The sequence below is a fragment of the Grampus griseus genome, assembly GCF_964374135.1.
Source record: "Grampus griseus genome assembly, chromosome: 8".
NCBI lineage: Eukaryota > Metazoa > Chordata > Mammalia > Artiodactyla > Delphinidae > Grampus > Grampus griseus.
This window is the reverse complement of record NC_139002.1, coordinates 64375112-64397685: the sequence shown is the minus strand read 5'-3', so window position 1 is coordinate 64397685 and position 22574 is coordinate 64375112. Positions and strand designations below refer to the sequence as shown.

Genomic DNA, 22574 nt, shown 5'->3' with positions numbered 1-22574 from the left:
GGCGGTTCTCTCGCCAACTCCACACCTTCCGGAGGCAGGCCTGGCCCAGCCCAGCCCCTCCGCTGTTTCCCAGTTCCTGGCGGCAGGCTGTGCTTAGGCGGTCAGACCCCCAGTGGGAGGCAAGCGGGGAGCCCCAAACGGAGGCCACACCCAAGAAGGCAGCTCACAGACTGTTAGCAACTTCGCGGGGAGTGGGGTCCGGGATGCGAGTGGGCCGCAGGTCAGTACCCAAAGGGCCAGAGAGGACCTCTCGACCCTCTGACTGGGGGTGGGCATCCCAGGAAGCGATGGCTCGGCCAGTCCCATACCTGTCCCCACGCCTCACACCCGCCCCGCCGGCGCCGGCCGGGACGGGCCGCCTCTCAGCAATTCCTGGGGCTTATTAGGCTCACTCTGGGTCCGGCAACGAACTGCTCCGGCCTCGCAGGGGTCGCTCTGGCCCCGCCCCCCGTCCCCCCGCTGACAGCCCGGGCTTGCTGGGGGGTGGGGTGGGGGTCTCCCTGGGCTGGAGGACCTGCTAGTGCACTGGCGGCCCACAGCCCCGCAGCCTCGGTGCCGGGGAAAGATGGCCTATCACCTCAAAGCTCCGCCGGACCCACGCTGCGCCCCCGAGAGGCCGCCTTTGCTTCTGGGGCACCGCGCAGCCTCCCGGCCTTCGCACCGGGAACCGTTTCCGGGGCGAATGCTTTTCGTAGCTAACCCGGCGCGGCCCGTGACGCGAGGGCCCAGACGGAAGTGCGGGCGGAAGAGCCGGAGCCCGAGCCGGAGCCCGACCGAGAGCAGGTCTCGGGGGCTCCGGCTGTGGGGACTGCTGGGGCTGGCAGCGATGGCGACCCTGTGGGCCGGCCTCCTTCGTCTCGGCTCCATGCTCAGCCTGTCCTGCCTGGCGCTCTCGGTGCTGCTGCTAGTGCAGCTGTCGGACGCCGCCAAGGTGAGTCCCGCCCCGCGCTCGCCCCAGACCGGAGCTCCTCCCCTGCCTCCGGCCTTGTCCACCTGCGTCCCACCCAAGTCCTCTCCCATCCCTGACAGCCCGACCCCTAGCTTCACAGCCCTGACTACCACCCGGAACCCTCCCGACGGCCAGGGAGCAGTCCAGCCTTCCCTGCTCCAGCTGTCTGACGGTCCCCGCCCGCACCCCTCCCACCCGCGGAGCTGACACCCCGCCCCAGCCCCACCCGGCCCTGACGGCGCCCAGAGTCGGGACAGCATCTCCGCCTCCTTGAATTTCCCTTTCCAGCCCCGACAGCACCCCTACTCCCTCAAACTTGACAGCCTTTCCAACTCTAAGAGCCTTTAACTTAATACACTTGAGCTCTGACAGTCCACCGCCGCCCTCCACTGGCTTCACAGACCACTGCCCCAATTCCCCAGGCCAAAATGATAGGAAGCCCGCATCTCACAGCTGTCTTCCCTCTTAGGAACTAACTCCTCTCACCTCACCCCTGAACTCATCCCTTCCCACTGTGGGAACTTGCTTCTCCTGGCAGCCTTCCTTCTCAGTACGACCTACAGGAGGCTCTCTCACTGGCCTCATATCCTCACCTGACTCCCTCCAGGACCTCCTGGCCCCTTTCTTGCCTTCTCTCTTCTTGATAATTTAGAGGGTAAGGGAGGATCCAAACTACAGGAGAGGTGAGGTTGTGGCCTTCTCCCCTGCTCCATTTCTTGGCCCTTCTGGTCCCCCTCATGCTGCTATCTAGTCCCCTTCGTGCCCATACCCTCCAGACCTGTCCTTGATGAGCTAGCTCATTACTAGGGAAAACAGATGGCCTGCACATTAATGTGATGGGAAAACAGAATGACATTTTTCTTTTTTAAATTGGAGCTTTACTCTATAATACCTTTAAATATAGGGGCTGGGAAAGATGGGTGACAAGTATACAGATCAGGGGGGTTTTGGTCAGGGGTTCTTTTTTTATTGAAGTATGTAGTTAATTTACAGTGCTATGTTAGTTTCAAGTGTACAGCAAAGTAATTCAGATTCTTTTCCATTATAGGTTATTACAAGATATTGAGTTTAGTTCCCTGTGCTATACAATAGATCCTTGTTGTTTAGGTCAAGGGTTCTTTTTGAAATCTTCCCTATGTCCCTCCAGAAACAGGGGCAGCGGCAAGTCTCCTGACTTTCAAAACACTGCTGGCACCCTCTGCATATCTTCTGTCATCACTCTAAGTGGTATATTGTAACCATGTACTTGTCAGTCTCCTTTACTTGAGCATGTCCTAATTCTGGGCAGGAACCATGTCTCACACTTATCTGAATCCACCTCATTGTACACAAGATCTGGCACAGGACAGATGCTCACTGAATAGTTGCTCAATGAGTAAATGAATTAGCAACTCTGCCAGATATACCACCATATATAGGAGTTTTGGACCTGGTCCTCTGGAGACTAATGAGCTGCTGCCTTCTCAGATTAGATTCCCCTTTGTTGGGGAAGCATCTCCTACTCCCTTTATTCATAAATTTAGTCACCCCTTCCTCCACTTCTTGAAACTTGCTTTATCAGTAGTTGTCCTCTCTGTCTCCCAGGGATTAGAAGCAAAGTTTCCTGGGAAGGGTAGACCAAACTGATCTCAGCTACACTCACACTACTTCCCTTATGTATTGGGTTGGCCAAAAAGTTCGTTCGGTTAGTGGACACGTTCAATAAAGTTCTCTGTGAAAATGAAGAAGGTGTGTTTTATTTTTACTTTAAACCGAACGAACTTTTTGGCCAACCCAGTACTTCCTTTCTAATTATAGCTGAGTGCCTCCAAAACTTCATCCCTTCTATAGGACACTGGCCCAACCCATTTTATCCATAGCAATACCTTTCTACCAAAGGGTGAAAGGATGGTGAGTAGAAGAATTGTGATTTGTTTTGTGAGTAATTTTTAGTTTGATATTTCCCCGTCCTTCTGTAATCAGCATTCTTATCTGCAGGCGCAGCTGTCTGTCTACCTCGTCTTTCTACTAGCAGGTAGATGGTGATAACATTAGCACAATTTGATTGTCATGTGACACAAAAATGTGATTAACAAGTCACAGATACTAGATGTTATTTCAAAATAATTTTATGTAGTATATAGTCATTCATTAGCATTACCAATGGCTTTTAAAAACTTGTATATCTCACAGTTATTTAAAATTTTAAATGAATGGTTTTAGAATACTTGGCGGGGATGCTTAGCACAATGTGTAAGTTGCAGTTTTTAAAAATATTGATGATAAACTGTCAACAAGTTTCTATTTTGGTTATAGAATTCTGAGGATGTCCGATGTAAATGTATCTGTCCTCCCTATAAAGATAATTCTGGGCGTATTTATAATAAGAACATATCCCAAAAAGACTGGTAAGTATTCTGGATTACTGAATTACCTGTCAAACTTCTTTCTTTGGTTGCCACTGTTAGCCCTGGATATTCATCCAATGTATTGTTTTCTCTTTAAGCAAAAGTGTTGAATTCCATTTCTATTTGAAAAAGTGAGAGTAAGGCCCTGAGTGCATGATGTAGGCCTAAAAGAATGTAGCCAAAATCCCCAGGCAGGGAGGCTTTTACATTGGGATGGGGCTGAGTTTGTGGCACCCAAACTACCCATAGCTACCCTTCTGTGTCCCCTTAAATTTTGGTCCTCCCTCTTGCTTCTCAGTGGAAGGTAAGCAAGCCTCATTTATCTGGGTCAGAGCTTTTACAATTTGTAGGTTTTGATGATATCTTGTCAGATATAGGAGACTATGTTTAAAAGTGTCAACAGGAAGGAATGGGAATGAGCCATGAATATCAGAGTTTACCAATTGGTGTGCTATTAATAGGTTATAGGTGTGCCAAGTCATTGATCCCTTCAGCCCTTGGCATATAATCAAGTAGGCCTGTGATGACTGGGATCCTGACTAGCTAGCCACCAGCAGCCTTCCCTGTTTATCCCAGTGGACCTTACAAATAATAGCTTTTTCTACATGTGCCGTAAAATGATTGGGAAGCAGTTATTTTGTAGCAGGATAGGTGGGCTCCTTACTCTGGACTGGGACGTTTTATGGTTTGTAATGGAAGGTTGCCAGGATAGGCCTAGAAGAAAAATAGCTCCAAATGTTCTGTACTTTCACATGTGCCCGATTTCACAGCTAAATAGCCCCGAAAGTTTGAAAGCAGAATTAAATTCATTCTGTTACAATATTCCAGGCTGACTTTGAACAAAAAAAGGCAGCCTTTGAGCATGTTTAGCTTTTCTGATGTCATTGTCTGTTCTTCCCATGATGTGCATTTAGGTTCAATCCGACATTTGGTGAGTATATTCTGGAGAACTTCTTGTGAGCTTTTGTGTTCTACTTTAAATTGTCTCATACTACAAAGTGATTTAGCTATTCTTCTAGGTTTTATATCAGCAAGTTACTTTATATGAAAAGAAAACTCAAATAAGTTATTCCTATAAATTTTCCAAATATATTGAGCACTTACAATCAGTTTATTTTATTATCAGTAATAGAATATGATGCCTGTTACTTGAGTGGCAAATGAACTCACTATTCAAGTGTTTAGCACTAATCTTTTCACTGACTTTTTGTTTTTCCAGGTTCACAGAGAACTGTATATCATTTATCCCTGTTTATTGGTGAAAATAGGGAGCTTTGAAAATAAACAGTTGAAAACTAGGCTTGCTTTGGAATTTTTCTTCCCTCTCTCCCTTGCTTCCTTCCTGCAGCTTAGCCTTTTACTAGGGATAGGTTCACAGATGTCACTGAAAGTTTTTTAACTGGCTTTAGAAGGGTAGGCAAGTTATGACTAATCAAGATGTTATGGCTTTGCGAGGCTTCCAATATCTTATCTGGCCCTATATATATTTTTACCTCCTGGCCTCTCCATTTTGTCCAGTTGTTAGCTTTAATTCTTCATTGACCTATACTGTCTAACTTAAGAAAAATTTTGAGTTCTCTGGTTTGTGTTTGAGGCGTGATTTGAAGCTGATAATGTCCTCCTTTTGGCACTAGGGGGAGGTGTCGCCTAGTTCCTGAAGTGGTTGTGTTCTGTATCTGGGTTCTGTGTTTACAATGAGTGGCCAGCCAGAACCAACCTTCCTGCTTCCTCTCCCATCCTGCACAGCACTCAAAATCTCCTTGTTATTAAACTGTATTTGTACTTCCAAAGAAATACTCAACACTTAAATTCCCCAAGTAATTCTTAAGTATTGTTACTAAGGCTTCTGAAGCTGAAATAGAAAACTAAGTAGGAGATAAGTCTCATTTTCCTGAGGTTCAGAGAGATACAGGGGGGCTGTCCTAGGAGGCAGGAGCCCTGGATTCTGGTCCTTTTACCTATTACTTTACTCTGACCTGTACAGGTGACCTCTCCGAGAGTGCTGGGCTGGATGACTTCTATGATTCTGAGCTAGATACCCCTGCAGTGGGATTTAGCTTCCTCTGCCTATTTTATGCCTGCATCCAGCTGGATACGTTCCTGGTCTTCTGTACATTTGGAACAAATATCACACACTTGTATGGTGTGAATTGTGGGACCTTACTCTTATTTGAAAGTCTGCCAGTTGAGACTTATTTTTTCATTACTACCTTTGTTAAAATTAAATTACCTGTTAAGGAAAACTGACTGAACTTTTATCATTTATGCCATTTTGGGTTTTCTTTCTTACGCCACAGCTCAGAGGGAACAGAACACAAAAAAGTACGTTCTGATAGGGCAAAGGGAAAGAATCAGCCTGGAGCATTGGATACCCTCAAGAAGGTGGGTGGAGTGAGACAGGATGCTGTGGTAGAGTTCTTGAGGCAGCCAGACATGCCTAAGGGAGAGAGCACAAGAGGGAGGGAAACTGCCCAGCAGCCTGCAAAGCTTTGCCTGCCTTTGCTGAAGGTGATCAGGGTAGTGGGCTCTTAATAGCTGGGGAGAGTAAGAATTTAATTATTTCCTAGAATTGACAGATTTCTGGGAAAAAGATTTTTTGGTTAGGGTTGCTTATCATAAGCTGTAAATAAGTGACCTGGAAAATGGGGAGAAGATAAACGTCCAACCACAAAAACATTCAGCCTGTTATTATTTTTAGGTACTGTTGCCAGGTAGTGTTTTCATTTTAAAATATTTTTGTTGTCCTAATCCTACTTCTCCATGCTTTTTAAATAGACTTTTGCTCATTAAGAAAAGTAATTGTTTCTTACTCTGGTGTTCAGCTTTTAGAGTTTCATAATTTACCAACTGTTATGTGTGATTAGCCATTCATATACCACACTGTGGCAGTTTAGATGATATTAGTTAATTCATAAAAGAGGTAATCTCATATTTGAATAATGCTTCAGGTCACTTTAAATCATTTAAGGCAGTTTTACTTGCTAAATGAACAAGTCTAAATATGACTTGATCTGCTAAGTAGTTTTCAGTCCCATTTGGGATTTTTCCCATTTTTAACTATAAATAGCACTTTTGAAAATAGCTGCTACATATGTGTCTTTATGGTTTCTTAGACTGTTAAAGCTTACCAAATTGCTAATGTTTAGAGAGGAAATGATTTCCCTTCCCCTACTGATTATTCGTTCCTTATATTCATTCTTTCATTGGGAAAGTTCAGTGATTATTCCGGATTTCAGGAAAGGTTTGATCAGTGCAAGTAGAAAATCCAGCTAGGTTTAGGCAGTATTTTATCTTTGTTTTTCCAGCGATTGCCTTCATGTTGTGGACCCCATGCCTGTGCGGGGGCCTGATGTAGAAGCATACTGTCTACGCTGTGAATGCAAATATGAGGAGAGAAGTTCTGTTACGATCAAGGTAAAAAAACAATAATCCATCTTTTCTGCTTCTGGAACAGTTTTTGTTGGTATCTAGACAAGAAAGAAAATTTTGGACATTTGAAATCTATTTAGTTACCTAAACTATTGCTCTTCCATCCTGTTCCCCAGCACCCTCTTACCCCCTCCTTTCTCATCCCCAGCCCGCACCCTAAAAGGAGCAATGGGCCTGCTCTCCGCCTGCCTCGTTGAGATGCCTTGTGCATTAATTAGGATACCTTAGATAGATGTGATATATGAAATGGCACAAAAAAAGCCCTAAGTATAATTAGCATTTCCCAGAAAGACATTCCAGCTTCTCTGCGGGCCATGTACGCCAAAGATTAGTGAGAAAGCAGGATGATTAGACCTTCTTCTTCCTGCCCTCTCAACCCTTAGAAAAAGTTATATATAGAGTGACTGCTCTATCCTAGAAAACATCACTTCTGGATTTTAAGATTTCCTTTCTTTATCTTTTATAGGAAATGGAATGTAGATCACTCATCACAATTTGGACCTCTAATGAGTTCAGTTACTTTATTATGGTGGCTAATAGTTCTCCCCAATTTTTTTATATGGAGGTCCCCATTCCTGTTGAAAAAAAAAAAGCCTCAGGGGAATCTGGGGTGCTCAGCTATGCCAGTTACAAAGACTCCTGTTGTGATTGACCCTGTGGAGAGCTCCTGCTCCAGCAGGGTACTGTCCCATAGAGAAACCATCATTGTACTTTTCTATTTTTAAACAAAATTTTTATGTATAATTTCCATACCCCGAATGTCACTCATTATAAGTGTACAATTTTATAAATTTTAGCAAATTTAAAACCAATTTTTAAAATCCAGTTTTAGGGACTTCCCTTGTGGTCCAGTGGTTAAGACTCTGCACTTCCAATGCAGGGGGCACAGGTTCAATCCCTGGTTGGGGAACTAAGATCCCACATGCCCCGCAGCCAAAAAATAAAAATAAATAAATACTTTGGGTATTGGCCCTGATAACTTTCTAAAAAAAAATTATAAAAATAAAATCCAGTCTTGGAACATTCCCATCACCCCAAAAAGATCCCTCATAACCATTTATAGTTAATCCCATTCCTACCCCCAGCCCTAGACAATCACTATTCTGCTTTGTGTGTCTACAGATCTGGACATTTCATATAAATGGAATCATAAAATATGTGGTCTTCTGTGACTGGTTTCTTTCACACAGACCTCAAAAACATGTCTCTTCATGTTGTAGCATGTATCAGTACTTAATTCCTTCTTATTACTGAATAGCATTCTATTACATGAACATACCACATTTTGTTTATCCATTCATCAGTTGATGGACATTTATTTCCAGATTTTTACTCTTATGAATAATGCTGTCATCAATATCTGCATACATGTCTTTGTGTGGATGTATGTTTTCCTTTCTCTCTGGTAGATTCCTAAGAGAGGTAAGTTTATATTTAATTTTTTTTTTTTTTTTGCGGAACGCGGGCCTCTCACTGTTGTGGCCTCTCCCGTTGCGGAGCACAGGCTCCGGATGTGCAGGCTCAGCGGCCGTGGCTCATGGGCCCAGCCGCTCCGCGGCATGTAGGATCTTCCCGGACCGGGGCACGAACCCGTGTCCCCTGAATCGGCAGGTGGACTCTCAACCACTGCGCCACCAGGGAAGCCCTATATTTAATTTTTTAAGAGACTGCCAGGTTGTATTCTAAAGTAGTTGTACCATTTTACCTTCTCACCAGTAACATATGAGGGTTAAGTTTCTGTACATCCTCGCTAACATTTGGTATTGACTGTCTTTAACTGTAGCCATTCTAGTGGGAGGTATCACACTGTACTGCTTGACACCGCACGAATTAAGATCTCAAGAAAGTCATGTGCCTAAAATGTATTTTTGTATATCTAAATTGATCTAAAGCAGTATGCTGTTGAAATTCATCTGAATTACATTTTCTGTTAGGGATCCTAACAGAAAGTGGTTTTGACTGCAGTGCTGTTGAATCTAGGACACTGTATTCAGGTGAAAAAAGAGAACTGCCGTGCTAGCAGTGGTGCAAATGATTAGCAGTAGGTGAAGATGGAATTTGAAGACTCGTGAAAAGATCCCAAAGGCAAAATGCTTTCTTTCCTTTTTTTCTATAAATAATACTTTGGTGAAGAGTTGAGTTTATTTCTTATGTTGGAATCTGGTTTGTATAGAAATCCTATATGCTTAACAGATCAGTCTTCACTATGGCTTCAGCATTATTATACAAAATTCAGATTTCTTGGCTTGAACAGAGATACAACTTATTTTCAATTTCCTTTAGGTTACCATTATAATTTATCTCTCCATTTTGGGCCTTCTGCTTCTGTACATGGTATATCTTACTCTGGTTGAGCCCATACTGAAGAGACGCCTATTTGGACATTCACAATTGATACAGAGCGATGATGATGTTGGGGTAAGTTCTTAGCATGCCCTAGGTGTTCAAGGCCAGTCTCTGTCATCATCTGATATAAAGTGCATGTAAAGAGTAGTTACATAATAGATGTCCCTATCTGGAGCAGATCCTGCACCAGAGAACCTAAAGACAATTCTAATATTAGTGTTTGTCTCTTTATGAGGAAATTGCTCTGTAAAGCCATAAATGTGGTGGTTAGACCGATGATCCTTGGTGAGTGTGCTGTACAAGGCTTTGCCTTTCACTACCAAGGGCACAATTTTCATTGCCTTTTCCTGTTTACATTGAGAAAAGCATCGGAGATAGTCTTCTTCCTAGGCTCCTGCCTGAACACCTTTCCTGTCAACATCACCAAATATTTTAAAAGGCAAAGAGGCTTTAGTGAAGGGAAGCATGAAAACCATAATGTTCTTTACTTAATGAAGTACAGCTTGATAACCTGCTGATGTTTTATATTTCCTATTTTCCTCCTTCTTTAAAAAAATCTGTGATCTTTAACTCTAGAGAAAAATAAAACCATCACTCCTGATTCTCTTCCTATCTTTAAAACACATTCATATTTGTATATATAATAATATTACTTCACTCAAAACCTTTGAGAAATTGACATAGTCCGCAGATTTGTTATTCAATATGGCTTAGAGAATTATATTGTTTGTTTTGTCATTATCCTGTTTGGGTTTGCTTCCAAATTTTCCACTATTTCATTATTACGTATATAATATTCTTTAGAAATTACTTTTTATTTTGGATTACTTTATTGAACTATGTTTCTTAAAGTGAATAAAATTTAGTAGAGTGTCAAGAATCAATTCCAAAAGCCAAAGCCAGGATAAAGCCTTGCCAATCACAGTCAAAAGTCCTTTTACTCTGGAATGGCTTGTGGACCCATTGGTAAAAGATGAGAAAGGGGATCCTGAATGAATGGCTTAAGTTATAATTACAGAGCCTGCTTGTCTCATGAATATCGATATTGAATACTCAACTTAATTTGAGCAAGATTTCATTTTTGTTTTGTGAAGAACTTTCATAGAAATACCTCTCTTTGCCTCTTTTCCCTTTGCTTCCTTTAGTAATTCAACCAACACATAACAAGTAACTTTTCCATATCAGGAAGAATTAGAGTCTCAAATACTGTCCCCATGTTAATTTTCATTCACATACAACATTTCCCATTGATATTTTGGGTCAGATGATTGTTTGTTGTAGGGAGCTGTCCTGTTCACTGCATGATATCTAATAGCATCCCTGACCTCTGCCCACTAGAAGCCTCATCCCAATCATGACAATCAAAAATGTCCACAGATATTGCCAAATGTTCCTGGGAGTCAAAATCACCCCAGGCTGAGAACTACTAACATATGAAGACGTTATGTATCAAAGGCCACCTAAACCGTTTCATTATAGGCACAGAGACAGAAACTGTGACTTAAACTACATCCCTTATAGCATTAAATATCTGGTTCCTGATTTTAGGGATAGACAATATTAATGTAATACACAGAGCATAAAAGAAATGGATGTACAAATGTATAGATAAAAACATGTAGGAAAGGCATTTGATGGGACCATGTGCTTAGTAACCATTTTGTTCACCAGAGATTGATTCTGTGAGCATGTCGATCATGTGAGAACATTGTCTTGAGAGGCCTGGCTGACTTTTGCATATCAGTTAAATTGATTCTGGGCAGAGAGAGGTTTTCTAAACACAGGTATGAATTTATGGTAACAACTTCGTTCAAAAAGAAGTTCAATTTAAATTCCTACAGTTGTTGCTAATCCAAGATGATAGTTCTTCACTCTTTATGTGCCTTTATACGTGCTTTTGTTAAATTCTCAGTTAAATTCTGTTTTAATTTTTTCCATTTTTGTTGGGTGTAGAGTACTTTGAATCAAGTGAGAGTTAGCACAAATAGTTAAGAAGCTCACTGCAAGTAGTCACAATAGTTACTATGTTATATATCCATGACACATCATTGCTATTATCAAAGCATTACATTAAAACATGTTTTGTACTTATTGTAATTTTATCAGGTATAAAAAGTGCAAACATATATAAAGAGTAAATCTCTATTTGCATTCTCCTGGCATCCATGACTATGAGCAGCTAGTTCAGTCTTGTTCTGATGGATGGAGAATAGGCCAGAAGGATTAACTGTGTGTTTAGTCCTTTAAATTTGTTCCTTAAGAAGATGTTTCTCTCCCTACCTTGAAGAGTAGATAACAGGACTATGAAATTGAGAAGCACTCTGCTGGTAAAGTACATCCTTCTTCCCAGTCTTGTTTATGTCAAAACAAACCAATGGTAATAATGTTTTATATACAAGTTCACTGAAGCACCATATTCGGATAGTGTCATTTTAATCTACCTGAACAAAATCAGTGTGTTAAGATATGACACCAAGTCACGTTTAGGGAAGCTAAGACTTGTGCTTGTGCTCATTTGTTAGATGACCTTGGATCGGTTTATTTCCTCATGGGAAATAAAGTAATCCAACAACATTAGCTGCCTTCCTCTTTCCTAATGTTCTTTCTTACATCTTTGAAACATTTGAACTTTGTGGAATTGTTTTTATTATTTTCATTTGTAAGGTTAAAAAAAGAATGGGGTTTGCACAAGATATTACCTAAATTAAGTGAAAAGTTGAAGCAATTTCGGTAAAGAAGGCAGGGATAGATTCTTTACAGAAAACTCTTTGATGTCTTTGAAATGTCGACATTATATAAATATCTTGCTCTAAAAAGAAGACCAGGTGTTAAAACACTGTTTAGTTATAGTTTTATATATATAGTTATGCGGTTATGTATAGCTTTCCATAGGCACGCTGACTCCTGCCCTGGGTATATAATAGAGCTTTTGCAAGCATGCAAAACAATATTGTTTCTTTCTGAGAGGCGAAGTTTAAGAGGTCTAACTTGTGACTTTTATCCTATGTTGGAACATTTAGGAGCTTTGCTAACCCAGGTTCAGGAAAAAGAGATCAAGGAAAAGGCAAACAAAAGCAATAAATTAGTACTGAATGCCTTTTGTCATTTAGGCAGCTGTGTTTATATCTCATTCATAGATAGATTAGCATGGTGGTTTCCTGTGTAATGACTACAGACATCAGTGGCGTTGGTTTACTTTGACCAGGATAGGTTCGTTTTCTACAGATACCTGGGTGACCCTTCAATGGCCTCTTTCCTAATGCGGCAGCTAACATGGAAGCTACTGTGTGCTTAGCAATGAAAGATTCAAGTCTTTACCAAATAGAAATGCTGAAGTAATAATTCCTTACTGTCCTTAGCACTAGAGGGTAATTGTAGCACTTGAGCTATGTCTCTGTTCATTACAGATTGGGGAAGGGGGGAAATGTAGGTGTTGAGGGCATAAGAAGAGATGGAAACCAACCAAGATAGGATCCAGTCAACTCATCTCCCAGGATGAATGTGGCCCCAAGCTGGCAAGTAAAAATTCTAATATAATGGGAGTCAGGAAATTAAAAGATAGGAGTTTCCTCAGCCACAGATTAGCTATATAGTATTGAATAAAACAAGGAAAAGCCCCACTTTCTGTATCTGTAACATATAGATATTAACATGCAAAATAGATTTTCTTTCCACCACTCATCAAGACGGGCTTCTCTTTAACGTAAATGACCACTGTCTTTGTCTTGATCCCAACTTCTTAAGGGAATGTCTTTGGAAATGGTGACTCATGGGAACTTTGCACAAATACCTCCTCATCACTTATTTTACTTGAACCAACTATTTCTGTAGTTGAGTTCATCCTGCTTCTGGTAGTTGAGTGCCTAAGAGTGCTTGGCCAAATTAGATGGTCTGTTTGAAAAGGCCAGCTGCTCCTATCTCCGTGGCTGGATAACTGTGTGTGTGTGTTTTACACGGACCATACTGTCTGATGTTCTCCATTTCTGGACTTTCAGGATCACCAGCCTTTTGCAAATGCCCACGATGTGCTGGCCCGCTCCCGCAGTCGAGCCAATGTGCTGAATAAAGTAGAGTATGCCCAGCAGCGTTGGAAGCTTCAAGTTCAAGAGCAGCGAAAATCCGTCTTTGACCGTCATGTTGTCCTCAGCTAATTGGGAATCGAATTCAAGGTGACTAGAAAGAAATAAGGCAGACAATGGGAAAAAATTGACTGAGTTTTCCTGGGTTTTGTTTTAATGCCCTGTTGATTTCACTAACTCTTGCTGGAAAATTCGAAACTGGAAACAAAAACATGCTTGGTATTTTCTTTTCTTGTTAATGTATTAATGGAGGCATTTTTTAAAGCACACGCCTCAGACAACGTTAGCCTTTTCCTATTTGTGACTTTTACTAATAAAAATATGTCTGCCTGTAAATTATCTTGAAGTCCTTTACCTGGAAAAAGCACTCTCTATTTTACCACACAGTTTTAATTTGGTTTTCAAGATAATTTTCAGGGGTGGTTTTTGTGTGGTGTTTTTTGTTTTTGTTTTTGGCAGAGTAGGGGAGGGATACGTGGGAAGTGCTTAACATAACTTTTCTCAAGTCACTTTACTAAACAATCGTTGTAAATAGACTTTGCCTTTTATTTTCAAGTTTCATTTATATTTTGAAGTCTGCCAGCCTCATCAAAGCCCTGACTTACCTATTTGAATTTTGCACTGACTATATTATCTGGACATCTGGTTGACCTGTGGCTGCACTTCATGGTAAATTGGATCTGAAATGCCTGGTGGCTCTTCATAAGATGCAGATTTTCTTCATGTACTGTGATGTCTGATGCAATGCATCCTAGAACAAAGTGGCCATTCACTAGTTTACTCTAATGAATAAACATAGTCTTGGTGTGTGGTCTTTCTCATCTTCTTCTAGTATCTTTAAGGATGAATCCTAAGGACTTGGACACTTGCAATAAAGAAATTTTCTTTTAAACCCAAGCCTCCCTGGATTGATGACGTACACATATTTGTCAGCATCTCCAGTCAGGTTGAGAGGCAGCTGTTTGAGCTGTAGTGTGTGCAGCTTTGAACTAGCACTGGAGTTCCAGTTGCCTCCCTCTGAAAGGTATAGCAGTTATTGGATAACTGGCTTTTTTCTTCCTATGTCCTCTTTGAAATGTAACAATAAAAATAATTTTTGAAAAACTTTTTTTATATTCTTTTCTATTATGGTTTATCACAGGATATTGAATATAGTCCCTTGTGCTATACAGTAGGACTTTGTTGTTTATCCATTCTATATTATAATAGTTTGCATCTGCTAATCCCAAACTCCCAATCCATCCCTCCCTCACTCCCCTCCCCCTTGGCAACAACAAATTTGTTCTCTATGTCTGTGTGTCTGTTTGTTTCATAGATAAGTTCCTTTGTGTCATATTTTAGATTCCACGTGTAAGTGATATCATATGGTATTCAGACAATGGAATATTATTCAGTGCTAAAAAGAAATGAGCTATCAAGCCACAAAAATATGTGGAGGAACCTTAAATAAATATTACTAAGTGAAAGAAGCCAATCTGAAAAGGCTATTTACTATACGATTCCAACTATATGACATCCTGAAAAAGGCAAAACTATGGAGTAAAAAAAAAAAATCAGTATATAATATGTCATTATACATTTGTCAAATTCCATAGAATTGCACAACACCAAGAGTGAACCGTAATGTAAACCATGGGCTTTGAGTGATAATGATGTGTCAGTATTGGTTTATCACTTGTAGCAAATCTATCATTCTGGGGCTGGCTTATTGGTAGTAGAGGAGAATGTGCATATATGTAAGAGCAGGAGGTAAATGGGAACTGTGTACTTTCTGCTCAGTTTGCTGTGCATCTGCAATTGCTCTGAAAAATAGTTTATTTAGAAGGAAAAAAATTTTAATAGATATATAATAAAATGTAGGTTTATACTGAGCTTCCTGGTTATGGCCTTAATCTCTGTTTTAAAAATATTGGCGAATATTTGCACATTATGAGATTATTACTTAAAGATATTTTCCATAAATAATTTTGATATAAGATTATATAACTCAGATAAATGGGGGGGCATTCTTTTTATAAAAGAATTTGTTACAAGAGTCCAATTTTGCAAGCAAAGCTTTCTATTTAGTTTTGTTGTATGTTGTCATATCTACATATTAGGTAGAGAAAACAGATAAACCAGACTGAGCAGTTCTGTTTAACTGTAAGCTATTTTGCATGTTGTTACTAAATGATCACCTATAAATCAGTTTAAGTCTGACTCAGCCCAAAGTACAGCCTCTCGGCAACAAAATTCAGGTAAGAGACTCTTCTCCAGAGTGGCCCATGGGGGAGAATAAAAACATGATTTTTAAGAAAATCCCTAGGCACGGTTGATAAATGATGAATTTTTTCAGCTATCTGATTATTCCATTATCTTAAACTATCAAATATGCTTATATGTTGAAAGAGTCAGTTTTGCTGATGATTCAGTCATCTGGAGGAGCGGAAAGTGTTTTTGGGTTTGGAAGTCAGGAGATTTAGGTTCTGACCTCTGCTCTGCTACTAGCTCTGCAACAATTATGAGGGATTGGATAAGAGGATTTCTAAGGTTTCTCTAGGCCTAACGTTCAGTAATTCAATTATATGTGCAGTTGTAGCTTTTTGTTTTTTCCATGCTAGATATTTGTAATCTCTCAGAAAGTTGAAGCTTTTATGCTCAGCAGAGCATCCAGAATCTCTTAGGATTTTATCATTAAGACCTCATCATTTATTTCCCAGAAGAGTTCTAAGACAGACACCTGAGATTTTCCCTAAAAGGCAGGTGCATTTGTTAGCTATGCGTGTATCTGGCTTTGGAGCCACAGCATTTACAGCCTGTGTGGCTCTCTGTTAAAACCTTTACTCAGTGTCTACAAACATGTCCAGCTGCCACTAGACTTCCTATCTTGATCCTCTTCGCTACTGCCTTTTTCATTCTATCACTGTTGTTGTTAAATTTTCTTCTTTGAATAAAGGATCATTTAAATGCTGCTACATTGATTGGTGAACTTTTTGGAAATGCTCAATAGAAAAGGCTTTCTCATCAGTGTGTCTCCAAAGACACCAGGCTCTTTTTCCAAGAATTATGCAACGTCTTGTTAAAACCTAGAAACTATTAATTACCTGTTGTGTATACAAATTACTCAGACTTCATCTGGGTCAAGGCTTAAGATATTGTTAAAATTATCAGTCAGGATGAACTATACCGAAAGAATTCTGTGTGTAATTAGCTTTGATGACATCTGCTTTACTTTTTGGTACCTTGTTGTATCAGTTCTGGCTCGTTAGCTATAGGCAGAAATAAGGTGCTGATGTTCTCAGAAATGTAGTAATAGGGGCTCCATACCCATTGTGCCATCATTTCCCAACTTCTGCCATACACATCCTTTATCTCTTACCCTCTAGAATTCTTGGCTCGAGAATTTCCCAACTCTTTTTCTCAGCAACTTTTTCTTTTTGGCAGAATCTTGGCTAGTTTGTAATCCAGAGATTTTCATTTTATGTTAGTTATTTTAGGCCATTGGATCAGTAATTTGGAATCTTTCATTTCCTCTGTTTTGATTTTTAATTGGACCTATGGCACTTATCTCATTCCCTCACCACCACACTTCTATTAGGAAGAGCTTTTCCTGGCATTTATTCCTTTTTCAGCCTTTTTCACCATGACATTATAACCCTCCCCACCACTCACATTTCCCACCCCTCATCCGCTATCCCCCATCCCCTACTGCTCTTTCTGGTTCCAGAGTCATTTGTCTTTTCTGTAACCATACTTGATAGGATAGGTTTTTTCACAAGAATTGTAATACACTTTATTGCACTTGACTTCTGGTGCTTAGAGACTGCTCCTGTCATTACATAGTGCAGCCTGCAGAGTTTTGTTTTACTCAGGTAGAGAAACAAGTGCCAGTGTTTACCTAATCTTGCCCTTAAACATTAGGGCTGGGTTTTTTGTGGAAAAAGAAAGCCACCTTTCCTTCTTTTCTGAAAGCCCAAAATTAGATTTCATGTGGCTTTTCCTTTTCCATTTTGGGTGTGTTCTTCATCTCTCAACAGATGTGCTTTGGATAGATCAATGTTTGATTTTCCAGTGTTAGGGAAAATATAGGCCAGGTTTTCTATAAGGTGCAGGTGAGAAAGGGATGCTGCACAAGTATTCATCTGTTAACAAACGAAACAGGAAAAGAACTAATACCTAGTGCATTATGTATTTTTTTTTCATTTAATCCTCACAACCACCCTGCAGAATAGTTGATATCTCAGTTGGACATAGGAATAAGCCAGAGCTCAGAAAGGTTAAGAAATTTGCCTAAGGACACACAGCTAAGAAGAGGCAAAGCCAAGATTGAAACTTGAGAATGTTAATGATTGAAAGAAAAACGCTCTTTTCCTACAGCACTTCCTTGACTTCCAGTTAACTAGTTACACTGTAATGTTCCTGTGAAATCCGTTGTGACCACATTATTACAGTCAAAGGCAAAAAGTAATGGTAGTGTAATAAATAAGCTGGATGCAGGCCTATTCAGAAGAAGGGAATGTGTTGATATGAGACATCTTAGAGTATTATACTTTAAGTTCCATGGAAAAAAAAACCTAAATACAGATGCACTTAATATATTTAAAGTTCTAAGTAAAAATATGTTAATTGACCATGTTTTAAATGTGTTAGAGGAGTTTCTCATTAAGGGAATCTTACAGTGAATTTTTAAGAGCAAATGATTCCTTTTTTATTTTTATTTTCAGTTTTGCCCCCGGCATATCAGGTATCGTTTAAGAAGGCTATGCCTGTGAGGTTGCATGATCACTAACTAGTTTGTAATTTCTCCAACACGTATTTGAATATTGTGGTGTTTCAGTGTTTCCCAAACATCAGTATTTGCATACACCTTCACAATCTTCATTATATTAGTGTTCCACCTGTACTGCTATTTACTTACTATTTTTCTGTAAATCAATTTACATTTTTTACTCAAGTAGCTTTATTTTTAAAAGAGACTTTGTATCACTACTGTAAATGTGAAATCAGTATAATTCACAATAAATAGAAATTAATAGTATAATATTATTAGATTCTAGCTAGATACTATTCCTGTTGAAGGCTTCCATCTGAGGAGGATTAGAAAGCATTCTAGTAGTATGGAAAACACACTCTCATCAGACTAAAGATATATCCTTGTAATCATAAGGACTGAAAGGAAATAACTTTCTCACAAGGCAAGTCAATGTTATTTCATGCTGTTTCTGTGTACCATCAAAAATCCTACCCAAAGAATGTTGTAACCCCATCAAGTTTTCAGAATGAGCTCAGAAACTATTCATCAAAGCAGAAAAGTCTCTGATCTCTGTCGATATCTGTTCTCTTTTGATCTGGCCAAATTAATAAACTTGGTTCTGTTTCCAGGCTAAAGAGGAAACGATGGACAATAGAAGCTACTCCAATCTGCCAGACAAACTGCCTGTCTCCTCTGATTCCACCCACTTGCCACTGACCAGGTCCTTCTATCTGGACCCCATGATCATGTTCCACCTGTACCCTGAGGGCCCGGTGCCATCTCCTTACTCTGAAGACCTGCCATTGCTGCCTTTTTCCAGTGACTCTCTGATCATGGAAGATTATGGGGAACCCTGCGCCTTCTCCTTCCCAATGCCTTATCCAAATTACAGAAGGTGTGAAGACTCCTACAGGCCAGCCTTTATCCAGAAAAGGAATGAGCGGGAAAGGCAGCGTGTGAAATGTGTCAATGAAGGCTATGCCCAGCTCCGACATCATCTGCCAGAGGAGTACTTGGAGAAACGACTCAGCAAAGTGGAAACCCTCAGAGCCGCAGTCAAGTACATTAATTACCTGCAGTCCCTTCTGTACCCTGATGAGGCTGAGGCCAAGAATAACCCAGGAAAGATTCCTCCGTAATGGCAGCCACCAGCCGCCACACTGACCCCATTTTCAGAATCATTTGATTCTGTGTTTCTAAATAGAAACAAATAATTTCACAAAATGTGGTCCCTTACATCATTTGATAGTTTTCCTAATGGAATCTCTGGGTGGGCAGATAATAGTTCAAATGCAAAGCTGTGTTGGATATTTCTTACCTGGGTTTCAGATGTACTAAACTATCTTATGTAGATTGAGAAAACGCTTCTTAACCTTTGGTAATTTCTTTCAAGAACTTTAGGGAAGCAGGAGTCCCTAGAATTCTCTATATCTCTCACCTTGCCCTTCTCGCACACTTTGCCAGAGTCTCAGCTGTGAGAAACTCACAAAAGTATTGTAAGACTAATGACTATTCAATGCCTGTACTGCACTTTGCAGACGCTTCATGCTAAGCAATCACAATGAACCTCCCTGGATTTGTCAAAGTTTGGTGGGTTTTATTATTTGGAGTTGGCAAGAAATCTATACCTCACTCATAATGTGATGCGGAAGTATCTTGGGGCTAAAGCAAAAGTAGTTAACAAAACCTTGTTGTCATTTGAAATTACTTCAGAGTCATCTTTTTCCTGCATGCAGCAGACATCCTCAGGTAGCTTAGTTTGCGCTTAAGAGTGCAGGCTCCACGTCACACTGCCTCCGTTTACATTCTGACTCTGCTGCATCCCCACTGTGTTTTCTCAGTTCTTCATCCACAGAATGAGAATTATAGGAAAAGCAGCTACCCCTTATGTTTATCATCAGTATTAACAGTGCTTGTGAAACATAATGAAAACATTATGTGAAAACATAATGTGAAACATTATGAAAACACATAATGTTTTCATAGCCATTATTTTTAAACTTTATTATCCTCTTTTTTTCCTTTTTTGCCCATGACATCAACATTCTTCAGGTTCTCCAGGCCAGAAAATGTGGGAAGGACATTGACGTCCCCTATCTTGGAGTCTGCCTTCAAAATGTTTCTATTTCTGTTCCTATGATGAGCTTCAGCTCTTCCTTCTTCCTTAACTCCCACGTCCCCTCTGTCACCAAGCCCAGGCAGGACTTCCAACACACTGTCACATTCATCTCCATTGTCAACTCTCTGTGAAGTCTTTCCACCACAGCTATTACTTGTTCCTTTATTTTGAACACATATTTCCTTGCCGTTCTTATCCTGCTATCTTTGCACACCTATCTCTGTCTTCAGTAGAGTGTAAGCTCCTTGAAGATAGGGGTCAGTCTTATTCATCCTATATTCCTAGCACCCAGCAAAGTGATTCAAGTCAGGTAGGCATCAGGAAATATTTGGTGGTGTTATTTTCCTATTCCCATCTTGTCACATTGTGTCTGGATAACTCCGAGGCCTCCTGGGCTCTGTTCTCAACTGGCTCTATCATCACTCTGATATTCTTTCTTAAAGTGTTTCATGTCATTTCATTGCTCAAGCCCTATGACAACTTCCTTTCGACTATGACATTGTTGACATTTATCTGCTTGGTTTTCAAAGCTCCCATCAATTTGGCCCCTTCCCAAATATCCACACTTGATTTTCCCATGACACCCCATTCCCTCCACCCCAAAAAGAAAATCACAGTCTTGCAAATGCATCCTTCTGTCTTAGCTCTTGCTTCCTACCAAGACGGAATGGAATATTCTCCTTCTTCCTTTCACCATTGAAATCCCACCTATCTTATTCAGGAAGCCTTCTCTCATAGCCAGAGACTAAATCCCTCAGCCTTTAGGGTAACAGTCATTCTCCTGGCTGCAAAATTAAGCTCTGTGAGGGTAGACATCAGTTAGGATGCTTTCGGTGGCAACCGATACAAAAATCTGATAAAAATTGGTGTAACCAATAAAGGGAATTTATTGGTTTACATACCTTAACTTCTAGCAGTAGGGCCGCCTTCAGGCAGGGCTCAACACTGTTCCAAGAACCTGTTTTCTTTAGGTCTGTCCTCTCTGGGAATAGCTTCAGTGTCCCAGAAAGACTGTCAGAAGCTCCCAGAACCTCAAGCTTTCTTATTTATGTATAGGAGGAAAAAGAAAGTTTATAACCCAGGATTTCCAACAGATTCATTCTGATTCCAGAGGCACGGGAACATGCCCATGCCCTAGTGGCCAGGGGATGGAATGTGCTGATGGACACTCATGAATCGGGGGGTACAGTTAGCCTCTCCTAACCACACAGAGCCACAACAGAAACAGGAACTGGTGGAAGGCAGGGATGGATGGGGTAGAGACAACCACAAACGTTCCTACATACTTTTTTGGTCTTCTGCACTGAACACAGTGCTGGGCACACAGCCAGTGCACAATGACTGTGAGATGCTTCAGATACCAGCCTCCTCCTCTGGATGTTCAAATGAGAGCAGAATCTAGACTTCTGTTCCTTTGGTCCCCATTGTCCACTCCCACCACCCCAAGTGATCATTACACCTCTGCTCCTCAGCAGTCCTGTCTGTTACAGACAAACATGCCCACACTTTTGGTTATTTTTTTTTTAAACTAAAGACAAATTCTAGCTTAGGGTCCTTAGGCCACCCAGTGGTTCCCTCCACTCCAGCCTCCTGCCCGCACCGGGTGAAGGCAGGTCAATAGCCTTGAGTCTCTGGGGGACCAGCTCCCCCCATCACGAGACTCTCCTGGGATCCGTGAGGGCTGCACACCGTGACGGACTCTTCTGGCAGAGGGTGAAGCCCGAGCTATTGGGGAATTGAGGTCGCACTGGCCTTTCCCGCCAACACCCCCTCCCCAGAAAGGCGGAGAACTACCCCCTACCCTCTCGCCCCGCGCATGCGGCCTAAGGCCCCAGCCCCCCTCTGCACTTGCTCAGTACACGCCCTCGGCCCAGCTGGCTCGCATCCATGGCAACCTGCTAGGCAACCAGGAGTCAGTTGGTCTGAGGCCGTGAACTCCCAACTGTTGGAAGGGGCTGAGGCTGAGGTGGAGTTTGAGGCTGTGATAAGTCCCTTTGGGGTCAGAGCTGTGGACTTGGGCAGGAGCAGACTCAACAGGGCTGTGGTGGGCTGGGCCAGCGGAGTGGTATCTCGGGCCCTGGGTGGCCCTGTCGCCTCTGAGCACGTCTACGGAGGCCACAGCCCTGGGCTCTCAGCTCGGTCTAGTCCCGCAGGTGACTGGGTTAGGAGGGAAGTCTGTGGCTTGGGTTAGGGGTCAGTTTGTCACCAGGACTACGATTTGCGAAGGGGCGTGTGGTCTTACCCCCGAAGCCCCTACAACTGGGGTGGAGATGGGGGAAAAAAAACTAACGTATGTTGAGCTACTTAAATATGCCAGGTGCTTTCCATATCTCATCTCCTGGGCGGTAACTGAAGCACCGAGGTGAAGTGAGCACGCAGCCAGCAGGCTGTGAAGGATTTACTACAGCTAGATCCTTCTCTGAAATCCCAGTTCTTGCTCTTTCAACCCCTCCCCTATTTCCTGAGCTGAGCCTCCCCGGGCAGGTGATTCTGGGGACACCCTGCGCGTCGGTGGGACCGGGTGCGCCCGCAG

At 41.5% G+C, this 22574-nt stretch overlaps 2 protein-coding genes across 4 annotated transcripts; both read left to right on the top strand.

The window, feature by feature from the left end:
- Positions 1-125: 125 nt before the first annotated feature.
- TMEM9B (TMEM9 domain family member B) lies at positions 126-13262 on the top strand (the record flags this gene model as incomplete). 3 transcript variants are annotated; one of them, XM_082661313.1, is made up of 6 exons in its annotated part: positions 126-220; positions 696-931; positions 3245-3336; positions 6642-6750; positions 9049-9183; positions 13107-13262. In XM_082661313.1, the coding sequence occupies exons 2-6, from the start codon at positions 827-829 to the stop codon at positions 13260-13262; spliced, it is 597 nt and encodes a 198-aa protein (XP_082517439.1). In that variant the 5' UTR covers positions 126-220; positions 696-826. The 3 variants fall into 3 exon arrangements, with proteins under 3 accessions (XP_082517439.1, XP_082517438.1, XP_082517440.1); XM_082661312.1 differs by having other exon boundaries at positions 170-931; XM_082661314.1 differs by lacking the exons at positions 126-220; positions 3245-3336 and having other exon boundaries at positions 813-931.
- A 5304-nt stretch (positions 13263-18566) lies between these two features.
- Positions 18567-19474, top strand: ASCL3 (achaete-scute family bHLH transcription factor 3; the record flags this gene model as incomplete). The annotated part of the gene is made up of 1 exon (XM_082661315.1): positions 18567-19474. The coding sequence occupies one exon, from the start codon at positions 18567-18569 to the stop codon at positions 19059-19061; it is 495 nt and encodes a 164-aa protein (XP_082517441.1). The 3' UTR covers positions 19062-19474.
- Between the last annotated feature and the right edge of the window lie 3100 nt (positions 19475-22574).